At 43.6% G+C, this 12,111-nt stretch overlaps 1 protein-coding gene across 1 annotated transcript in view; it reads right to left on the bottom strand.

Moving 5' to 3' along the window:
• The window catches only part of LOC120032576 (nuclear factor 1 X-type-like), a gene marked incomplete at its 5' end in the record, with an annotated part of 42,575 nt that overhangs the window by 6,300 nt on the left and 24,164 nt on the right, over nucleotides 1-12,111 (bottom strand). Inside the window, 3 exons of the mRNA XM_038978715.1 lie at nucleotides 1,106-1,194; nucleotides 3,592-3,748; nucleotides 4,851-5,020. Of these exons, the coding sequence (XP_038834643.1) occupies nucleotides 1,106-1,194; nucleotides 3,592-3,748; nucleotides 4,851-5,020 (416 nt within the window). The remainder of the gene's footprint in view (nucleotides 1-1,105; nucleotides 1,195-3,591; nucleotides 3,749-4,850; nucleotides 5,021-12,111) is intronic.

Genomic DNA, 12,111 nt, shown 5'->3' with positions numbered 1-12,111 from the left:
CAAACTACACTAGTAAGTCAGTTGAAGGTGTGTGAGTGTGTGTGACTGTGTGTGTGTGTGTGTGTGTGTGTGTGTGTGTGTGTGTGTGTGTGTGTGTGTGTGTGTGTGTGTGTGTGTGTGGTGACTCCCTCTGTGCCAGGGTTACATCTGTGGATGAGGGAGTGTGTGGGGGAAGAAGGGAGGGTTGAAAGAGATAAGCGAGAGAGGGGAGGTAGAGGAAAGGAAGGGAGAAAGATGAAGACCCAGAGAGAAGACAGAGAGAGAGAGCGAGAAGACCCAGAGAGAGAGAGAAGACCCAGAGAGAAGACAGAGAGAGAGCGAGAAGACCCAGAGAGAAGACAGAGAGAGAGAGAGAGAAGACACAGAGAGAAGACAGAGAGAGAGCGAGAAGACCCAGAGAGAGAGAAAAGACACACAGAGAGAAGAGACAGAGAGAGAGAGAAGACACAGAGAGAAGACCCAGAGAGAGAGAGAGGACAGAGAGAGAGAGAAGACCCAGAGTGAAGACAGAGAGAGAGAGCGAGAAGACCCAGAGAGAGAGAGAAGACACACAGAGAGAAAAGACAGAGAGAGAGAAGACACAGAGAGAGAGAGAGAGGACAGAGAGAGAGAGAGAAGACCCAGAGAGAAAAGACACAGAGAGAGAGAAGACACAGAGAGAGAGAGAGAAGACACAGAGAGCGAGAGAACAGAATAGGAGGAATGCAGATTGTTTCCATGTGTGTCTGTGGGAGGGATAGCTGAGTGGTCTGCAGGCAGGTGCGGTTAGACCCTAATGAGAAAAGTAGTGTAGGTAATGGAGGACAACCCAACACACTGCAGCCCAGTGGCACAACACAGACAGCCAGGGAGACACCACAAGTGGACTGTACTCTGAGGATGGAGTCTGATACGCCAAAACCTCAGCCATCTACAGTATACATGTACACCCCTGAAGTTAATGTTGATGATGTGCAGATTTCTGTGTGTCCTCCGGGTAAGACCACAAGTTTACTGTCGCAAAGACTGCAAACCAATACTGAAAACTAGTCATTTAAAAAAACATGTCTGATTGTTGTGTTTTGTCGTGTTTACAATTGTGGAAGCGGAGAGAGGTGGTAGCTACCTGAGACTGCTGGGGGATGTTCAGAAAGTTGTCCCGTGCTCCGATGCTGACAAACCTGTTGGGAGCTGTGGAGCCTGGCGTGGAGTATGCTACAGAGAGAGAGAGAGATACACACACCGTCACACACACACATGCACAGTCAAACACATAGTCACACACACATGCATGCGCACACACACATTCACACACACATATTCACACACACACATATTCAAACCCACACATATTCAAACCCACACACACACACAGACAGACATAGCCACACGCATACGCGCGCACACACACACACACACACGCACACACACACAATTGTACAATATGTGCATGTTACTGTGTTATTACTGGATTCTGGGAAATGATGTTTAGAATAAGCTAGAATTAATAAGACTATATTGATAATTGATCAGTCTTGATCATTGATAATACTGCATATAAACTGTAGTCCCAAAGTCTCCTAGATAGACTGGGAAAAATGGAAGCCCTTTATGAGGGTCAGACAGGGATAGATGGGAGCTCTTTATGAGGGTTAGTTACTGTGGGGAAGTGAAGTAAACTGGGCTGAGCCTCCTCCTGTTAGTCCCAGATACACCTTGCAGCCCAGGGCCCTGTGTCTGGATCTGGATCTATAGGGGGGAACCAATAGGAAATAAGCTCTATAGGGGGGAACCAATAGGAAATAAGCTCTATAGGGGGGAACCAATAGGAAATAAGCTCTATAGGGGGGAACTAATAGGAAATAAGCTCTATGGGGGGAACCAATAGGAAATAAGCTCTATGGGGGGGAACCAATAGGGAATAAGCTCTATGGGTGGAACCAATAGGAAATAATCATAATTTTTGTGCTGGCCAATGCTCCATTCTGTTGATAAGGAGCTCCTGTTACTCTGATGAAGGTACTCAAGACCAGAGAAGGGGACCAAATTTAGGGCAGTTGTTGTGCTTACTGGACTCCAATGATAGGCAGCTGAATGACACTGCCATTCTGACCGAGTGAGGGGGGAGGTTGGAGGAGTTTGTAGGAATTCGTGTGTGTGTGTGTGTGTGTGTGTGTGTGTGTGTGTGTGTGTGTGTGTGTGTGTGTGTGTGTGTGTGTGTGTGTGTGTGTGTGTGTGTGTGTGTATGTGTGGTGAAAACTGGGAACAAAATGAATAAGATAAATAAAGACAAGGAGGTGGAGGAGGGAGAGAAGAGGTGTAGATTTATTTATATAAAAGTATATTATATAAATAAAGTGATACAGATAGGCGATAAACGATAAAAGTGGGGTGGGAAAGTAGGAAGGACAGGACGACGAAAGAGACAAAGAAAAATAACAGGAAGTGACCAAAGCAGCTCCGTCCAGTGCCCCCTCTCTCTCGGTGTGCCTCTCCCTCGGCCCGACTCTCTCAACGCACCTCGCCCTGCCTGCCTAGAGGAACCAAGCCAGCCAACGGAGGTAAAGCACGCACATCCCCACGAGCGACACTCCTTTCTCCCCCCGTTTCCCTAATTAGGCCTAGCGGTATATGTTTAATAATGATTGATATTTATTGTTTATGTATGTGATTTTCAAGTTGTTTTTATTTTATTCTCAATTTTGTTTTATTGTTGTGAGATTTAATGTGGAAGGAAGCAAGGGAATTGTGGGTAAAGTGGGGCATCATGGGTAAAGTGGGGCATCGTGATGTTTTATGGAGTCCACGCCAACTGCCCTAATTTTGTTCCCTTAACAAAGAAAAACAAGAATGAAAGGAAAAAAGAAAGGAAATAAATGAGTATATCAAATTAAGCAAAGAAAAACAAGAAATGAGAGAGGGGTCAATTTAGTCTTCTGTTGTCATAGACAGACCATGCATAGTCTGGGTTGATTAAAAGATAGCAGGTAGCCAGACACTAGGACCTACTCTATAGGACAGAATACAGGGCACTGGTCCCCCCCTACTACTACAAACACTTCAACAAGAAGAAGGGAGAAAACCTAGCTACACTGCCTCCTGTGGTGCTAGCAGGAAACACAGCGAGAGAGAGAGAGAGGAAAAGAGAGAAAGAAATAGGAAAGTTAGGTGGAAATAGAGAGAGAGAGAGAGAGGGAGATTGATAGGGATCTCTGGCATAGGCGTGGCAGTCTGCTCTACAGGAGTGGATAGAGTACTGCTCCAGTGAGGTGACAGGGAGGACTGCTCCAGGGAGGGGACAGTGAGGACTGCAGGGCGCTCAAATCAGAGGAGGCTGGTTGGAGGAAGGATGGAATCAACAGTGTTTTGGCTCTGTTCCATTAATCCATTCCTTTAACTCCTCCCACCAGCCTCCTCTGGTCAGGAGTGAGGAGGTGGTGACTGGGTTTGGGACTCTAACCAACTACCCTTGGTTGGGGAGTGGGGTTTCTCTACCTAGAGTTAACCTACATGTACTCATTTTAATTTAGGATTTGATATCTCTAGATATTTCAGGGGGTCTGAGGGGCGAAGTGGTTGGAGGTGGGGGCGAGAGCGGGGGGGGTCACTTACACGGAGATGCGGGCGAGCTGAGTCCGCCGCCGTCGGGGGGTGTGTTGATTGGTTTAGAATCGGGCATGGGGAGGGGCACGGGGCGCGCCACTGGGGGCGGCGGGGGCAGCAGGAAGGAGCCTGGCATTTTGCTCTGGCTGTGACCACCTCCGTTAGGCTGCAGAGACGGCAGACACCACACAGGACAGGGTGAGCACTCAGCACACACACCACCCAGGACAGGTTGAGCGCTCAGCACACACAGCACCCAGGACAGGGTGAGCGCTCAGCACACACACCACCCAGGACAGGGTGAGCGCTCAGCACATACACCACCCAGGACAGGGTGAGCGCTCAGCACACACACCACCCAGGACAGGGTGAGCGCTCAGCACACACACCACCCAGGACAGGGTGAGTGCTCAGCACACACACCACCCAGGACAGGGTGAGTGCTCAGCACACACACCACCCAGGTAAGGGTGAGCGCTCAGCACACACACCACCCAGGACAGGGTGAGCACTCAACACACACACCACCCAGGACAGGGTGAGCGCTCAGCACACACACCACCCAGGACAGGGTGAGCGCTCAGCACACACACCACCCAGGACAGGGTGAGCGCTCAGCACACACACCACCCAGGACAGGGTGAGCGCTCAGCACACACACCACCCAGGACAGGGTGAGCACTCAGCACACACACCACCCAGGACAGGGTGAGCACTCAGCACACACACCACCCAGGACAGGGTGAGCGCTCAGCACACACACCACCCAGGACAGGGTGAGCGCTCAGCACACACACCACCCAGGACAGGGTGAGCGCTCAGCACACACACCACCCAGGACAGGGACACACACACATACGGCTGATGGAAGCACCAGCTAGCCACCAGTCAGTCTCACACAAACACACAGAAACCATGACGACAATGGAAATAAATACTGGAGGACACTAAAGCAGGAAGACAGACAGAATGTGGGAGTTAGACTGGGACATACAGAACTTAAAAAGGGAGGGAAAAATATACATCTGGGATCTGAGATTGTGGACAATAAGAAGGGTTTGTGTCCTGGTCTAGTGGTAGAATCCCAGCAGAGCAGCAAAATAAAATGGCTGAATATTCCACCGTTTTTCTATAGGGGGGCAATCCAGTACAACAGATTGTGTGGAAGTGCAAGACTCTTAGTCCGTTTGTGTGAAGTGAAACCCTAACAGTCTGTGTGTGTCCCATGTCCCCTCCACCCCGTCCTCCAACCCTCCCTGACCTCTCACCTGTCCCCCGGACTGTCCCGAGCCGTCGGCGCAGACGAACTGGACAAACTCCTTGAGCGGGTCCTGGTGGTGGTGGTAGCGGATGGTGGGGTGAGTGAAGTAGGGACTGGACTGCTGGATGATGGAGGAGGAGGGGAAGTGGAGAGCTGACGCTGAGGCACGGGGACTCCCTGAGAGAGAGGGGGAGGAGAGGGGGAAGAGTGAGAGGGTGAGAAGGGACAGAGGGAGAGGTAGGCAGAGGGAGGAGAGTTAGTTGGGTCCATGTAATCCCACTCCAGACACAATTCATATAACACATTTAGAAAAGACAAGAAACACAAAAGTGACACAAACAAGACAGAATAGAGTAACTGATGTAATCCAACACATTAGACTGAATAGAGTAACTGATGTAATCCAACACACTAGACTGAATAGAGTAACTGATGTAATCCAACACATTAGACTGAATAGAGTAACTGATGTAATCCAACACATTAGACTGAATAGAGTAACTGATGTAATCCAACACATTTGACTGAATAGAGTAACTGATGTAATCCAACACACTAGACTGAATAGAGTAACTGATGTAATCCAACACATTAGACTGAATAGAGTAACTGATGTAATCCAACACATTAGACTGAATAGAGTAACTGATGTAATCCAACACATTAGACTGAAGAGAGTAACTGATGTAATCCAACACATTAGACTGAAGAGAGTAACTGATGTAATCCAACACATTAGACTGAATAGAGTAACTGATGTAATCCAACACATTAGACTGAATAGAGTAACTGATGTAATCCAACACATTAGACTGAATAGAGTAACTGATGTAATCCAACACATTAGACTGAATAGAGTAACTGATGTAATCCAACACATTAGACTGAATAGTACTGTTATCCACACAATACTAGTATGTAATCCAACACACATAGACTGAATAGAGTAACTGATGTAATCCAACACATTAGACTGAATAGAGTAACTGATGTAATCCAACACATTAGACTGAATAGAGTAACTGATGTAATCCAACACATTAGACTGAATAGAGTAACTGATGTAATCCAACACATTAGACTGAATAGAGTAACTGATGTAATCCAACACATTAGACTGAATAGAGTAACTGATGTAATCCAACACATTAGACTGAATAGAGTAACTGATGTAATCCAACACACTAGACTGAATAGAGTAACTGATGTAATCCAACACATTAGACTGAATAGAGTAACTGATGTAATCCAACACATTAGACTGAATAGAGTAACTGATGTAATCCAACACATTAGACTGAATAGAGTAACTGATGTAATCCAACACACTAGACTGAATAGAGTAATTGATGTAATCCAACACATTAGACTGAATAGAGTAACTGATGTAATCCAACACACTAGACTGAATAGAGTAACTGATGTAATCCAACACATTAGACTGAATAGAGTAACTGATGTAATCCAACACATTAGACTGAATAGAGTAACTGATGTAATCCAACACATTAGACTGAATAGAGTAACTGATGTAATCCAACACATTAGACTGAATAGAGTAACTGATGTAATCCAACACATTAGACTGAATAGAGTAACTGATGTAATCCAACACATTAGACTGAATAGAGTAACTGATGTAATCCAACACATTAGACTGAATAGAGTAACTGATGTAATCCAACACATTAGACAGAATAGAGTAACTGATGTAATCCAACACATTAGACTGAATAGAGTAACTGATGTAATCCAACACATTAGACTGAATAGAGTAACTGATGTAATCCAACACATTAGACAGAATAGAGTAACTGATGTAATCCAACACATTAGACTGAATAGAGTAACTGATGTAATCCAACACATTAGACTGAATAGAGCAGGGGTGTCAAAGTCAAATGGACGGAGGGCCAAATAAAAAATTTAGCTACAAGCCGAGGGCCGGACTGTTCGAATGTTCATTGAAAAATTTTTAAATGACGCATATAGTCTAGTGAACCTAATTGAACCTACTGAAAACCTAACAAATATATTCCAATATGATCAGATAAATAAAGCAATATTTTCTTATGGCTCTGTCAGTAATCTTTAATTTTCAACAGACACAAAAGACAAATTTCCTTTATATAAAAATCCCCATAACATGAACATTAAATGAAAGAAACCGGTATTCAAGGCACCATCAGTAGCCTATATTTTCTATTTTAGCAAAAGTGGGCTAAATTTACTTCAAAGAAAAAAACAATAATAGCAATTTTCTATCATCCACTCAACTGAAATATTTTTAAAATATAATTGGATTGAAATACAATAAAATAAAGTGCAAAAATCTATTAATCAAAAACAACACTTTGTTTAAGGAGAAGTAACATGCAGTGAAAACAAATATTAAACTTTAACTTTTAAACTTGAACTGAGTAAAAACTCTAAATATGTGATTGCACAGTAATGTTCACTTGTTTGAGGTTGAGGGTGATACTTGGTGGTGTCCCATCTTTTCCACAAGTTCATCAATGTTCGGGGTAAGGCTCTGAGCTGAGGAAATCCTCAGAATTGAGTGGAGGTGTTCAGCAGTAAGTCGACTTCTGTGTGATGTTTTGTTCAGGTTCATCAAAGAAAACAGTTGTTCACACAGGTATGTGCTGCCAAACATAGACAACGTTTGAGCAGCCTGGATGCGCAGCTGGGGCATTGTGTCGGGGAGGAAACGGGCGAACTCCGCAGCACCCACTGCCGCATATTTTGCCCTCAGTGCATCATTGCATTGGAGGTCAATCAACTCCATTTGGAGGTTTGGTGGTGAGCTTTCCACGTCAACAGCAAATGGGTTACCGAGCAGTTCCAACCTGCTTTTTTGTGCTTCAAAGTCAGCAAATCGGCGTCGAAAGTCAGCGGCAAGCATACCTATTTTATCAGCCAACTGTGCGCTCGGGAACGCACTGGTAGAGAGCTTCTCTTTCATGGTCTGGCAGCTGGGAAAGTGGCTCAAATTTTCTTTCCGCATCTGCGTCTCCCACAGAGTCAGTTTGGTTTTAAATGCCTTCACTGTACTGTACATATCAGAGATGACATGATCCCGACCCTGCAGCTGCAAGTTCATTGCATTCAGATGACTCGTAATGTCACACAGAAAAGCCATTTCACACAGAAACATTTCGTCTCGGAGTTGTGTTGTGTCTTTCCCTTTGCTGTCCAAGAACAGACAAATCTCCTCACGAAGCTCGAAACATCTTTGAAGCACCTTTCCCTGGCTTAGCCATCGCACCTCTGTGTGATAAGGCAAATCACCATGCTCCGTTTCTAACTCCGTCAGAAATGCCTTGAACTGGCGGTGATTCAAACCTTTGGCTCTGATAAAGTTAACTGTGCGCGTGATGATGCTCATTACATGCTCCATTTTCAAGGCTTTACCGCACAACGCTTCCTGGTGTATGATACAATGATAAGCTGTCAGCTCACCTGTCGCGTTTTCCTCTTGCATCTTTTCCCGTATCTTCGCCACCAGTCCGCTCCTGTGTCCACACATCGCAGGTGCTCCGTCGGTTGTCAAACCCACGAGTTTTTCCCAAGGCAGCTCCATCTCATTTACACATCTTGACACCTCTTCATACAAATCATGCCCCGTAGTTGTGCCATGCATAGGACGTAAAGCCAAAAACTCCTCTGTCACGCTTAGGCTGGAGTCCACTCCGCGGATGAAAATTGACAACTGGGCAATGTCAGAAATGTCGGTGCTCTCATCCACAGCCAAGGAATATGCAATGAAATCTTTTCCCTTTTTCACAAGCTGCTCTTTTAGATTGATGGACAACTGGTCTACTCTCTCGGCAATGGTGTTTCTGCTCATACTCACATTTAAAAAGAGTTGCCTTTTTTCTGGGCAAACTTCGTCACAAACTTTAATCATGCAGTTTTTGATGAAATCCCCCTCCGTAAATGGCCGGGCTGATTTAGCGATCTCTTCTGCCAAAATAAAACTGGCCTTGACAGCAGCCTGGCCTTGTGATTTGGCTTTTTTGAACAGAGCCTGTCGAGATTTGAGGCCTCGTTTTAATTCCTCTGCCTTTTGTAGCCTTTGTTCCATGTCCATATTCTTGTTTTTGTCCGCGTGTTTCGTTTCATAATGTCGTCTCAGATTATACTCTTTCAGTACCGCCACACTTTCTCCACACAGAAGACACACAGGTTTTCCAGCTACCTCCGTGAACATATACTCCGACTCCCACCTTGTTTGAAACCCCCGGTTCTCAGTGTCCACCTTCCGTTTTGCCATTTTTGATGGGTATCTGAAAGTTAATTTTACTGTGATGCTGACGACTGCTGTGCCAATAAATATTGAAATGAAGCAGCCTACTGCTCGGTGCGTCACCGTTGCATTGTGGGAAATGTAGTATTGGTGCGTGTAAAAGATCTGCGGGCTGCCGGCTTGCTGCGGTCTGCGGGCCGGTTCTAATAATAAATCAAGATCATCCCAGGGGCCGTAAAAAACCTTCTCGCGGGCCGGATGTGGCCCGCGGGCCTTGACTCTGACATATGTGGAATAGAGTAACTGATGTAATCCAACACATTAGACTGAATAGAGTAACTGATGTAATCCAACACATTAGACTGAATAGAGTAACTGATGTAATCCAACACATTAGACTGAATAGAGTAACTGATGTAATCCAACACATTAGACTGAATAGAGTAACTGATGTAATCCAACACATTAGACTGAATAGAGTAACTGATGTAATCCAACACATTAGACTGAATAGAGTAACTGATGTAATCCAACACATTAGACTGAATAGAGTAACTGATGTAATCCAACACATTAGACTGAATAGAGTAATTGATGTAATCCAACACATTAGACTGAATAGAGTAACTGATGTAATCCAACACATTAGACTGAATAGAGTAACTGATGTAATCCAACACATTAGACTGAATAGAGTAACTGATGTAATCCAACACATTAGACTGAATAGAGTAACTGATGTAATCCAACACATTAGACTGAATAGAGTAACTGATGTAATCCAACACATTAGACTGAATAGAGTAACTGATGTAATCCAACACATTAGACTGAATAGAGTAACTGATGTAATCCAACACATTAGACTGAATAGAGTAACTGATGTAATCCAACACATTAGACTGAATAGAGTAACTGATGTAATCCAACACATTAGACTGAATAGAGTAACTGATGTAATCCAACACATTAGACTGAATAGAGTAACTGATGTAATCCAACACATTAGACTGAATAGAGTAACTGATGTAATCCAACACATTAGACTGAATAGAGTAACTGATGTAATCCAACACATTAGACTGAATAGAGTAACTGATGTAATCCAACACATTAGACTGAATAGAGTAACTGATGTAATCCAACACATTAGACTGAATAGAGTAACTGATGTAATCCAACACATTAGACTGAATAGAGTAATTGATGTAATCCAACACATTAGACAGAATAGAGTAACTGATGTAATCCAACACATTAGACTGAATAGAGTAACTGATGTAATCCAACACATTAGACTGAATAGAGTAACTGATGTAATCCAACACATTAGACTGAATAGAGTAACTGATGTAATCCAACACATTAGACTGAATAGAGTAACTGATGTAATCCAACACATTAGACTGAATAGAGTAACTGATGTAATCCAACACATTAGACTGAATAGAGTAACTGATGTAATCCAACACATTAGACTGAATAGAGTAACTGATGTAATCCAACACATTAGACAGAATAGAGTAACTGATGTAATCCAACACATTTGACTGAATAGAGTAACTGATGTAATCCAACACATTAGACTGAATAGAGTAATTGATGTAATCCAACACATTAGACTGAATAGAGTAATTGATGTAATCCAACACACTAGACTGAATAGAGTAACTGATGTAATCCAACACATTAGACTGAATAGAGTAACTGATGTAATCCAACACATTAGACTGAATAGAGTAACTGATGTAATCCAACACATTAGACTGAATAGAGTAATTGATGTAATCCAACACATTAGACTGAATAGAGTAACTGATGTAATCCAACACATTAGACTGAATAGAGTAACTGATGTAATCCAACACATTAGACTGAATAGAGTAATTGATGTAATCCAACACATTAGACTGAATAGAGTAACTGATGTAATCCAACACACTAGACTGAATAGAGTAACTGATGTAATCCAACACATTAGACTGAATAGAGTAACTGATGTAATCCAACACATTAGACTGAATAGAGTAACTGATGTAATCCAACACATTAGACTGAATAGAGTAACTGATGTAATCCAACACACTAGACTGAATAGAGTAACTGATGTAATCCAACACACTAGACTGAATCCCTATTTACTGGTTTGAATAAATCTGTTAATTCATCTGATGCCAGATTGGTTTCAGTGTGGTCATTACAGAGTGTTAGAGAGTGGACGTCACATTATTTTCTCCAGGGGTTTACTATAGATGTAAATGCATGTGATTTATTAGTGTGTTTATCAGTGTGGTGATTAGAGAGTGGACGTCACATGATTTCCCCCTGTGGTTTGTACTACAGGGAGTCTAATGCTACTTGTGTATCTAAATGAACAGAATCATCCAAGGCTGCAACATCTGGTCCTGTTCATACAAAACATCTCTTCTGTATTCTCTGTCTATCTACAGTAAGCACAGCTTGAACACACACACACACAAATGCAGACATGTATTACACACACACACATGCATATGCACACACACACTGAAGCGTGACAGTCAGACACACACACACACACACACACACACACACACACACACACACACACACACACACACACACACACACACACACACACACACACACACACACACACACACACACACTTTCCTGTTGGTAATGCTTGTTGTGAATGTGTAATCAATCATAGCCTATCATTGCTGTGTGGTTCGGCCCAGTAGTATGAAGCCTGGGAGAGTTAAATCCCACCGCTAAATCCCTTATAGACATTAGTCATTGTGTGTGTGTGTGTGTGTGTGTGTGACGGTGTCTTCTGAGATTCTGTGGCCTTGGCGATTTGGCACTGGAAACAGGCAAGCTGGTTGGTAGACTGCAAGGGGACTTGCATCTGTGAATGTGTCTGTCTGTCACCCTCTATCTCTCCAGTGTATGGAGGTGTGTGTGTGTGTGTGTGTGTGTGTGTGTGTGTGTGTGTGTGTGTGTGTGTGTGTGTGTGTGTGTGTGTGTGTGTGTGTGT

The sequence above is a fragment of the Salvelinus namaycush genome, chromosome 39 (genome assembly GCF_016432855.1).
Source record: "Salvelinus namaycush isolate Seneca chromosome 39, SaNama_1.0, whole genome shotgun sequence".
NCBI classification, from domain to species: domain Eukaryota; kingdom Metazoa; phylum Chordata; class Actinopteri; order Salmoniformes; family Salmonidae; genus Salvelinus; species Salvelinus namaycush.
The sequence above is the reverse complement of the archived record's forward strand: the minus strand, read 5'-3'. Positions and strand labels throughout refer to the sequence as shown.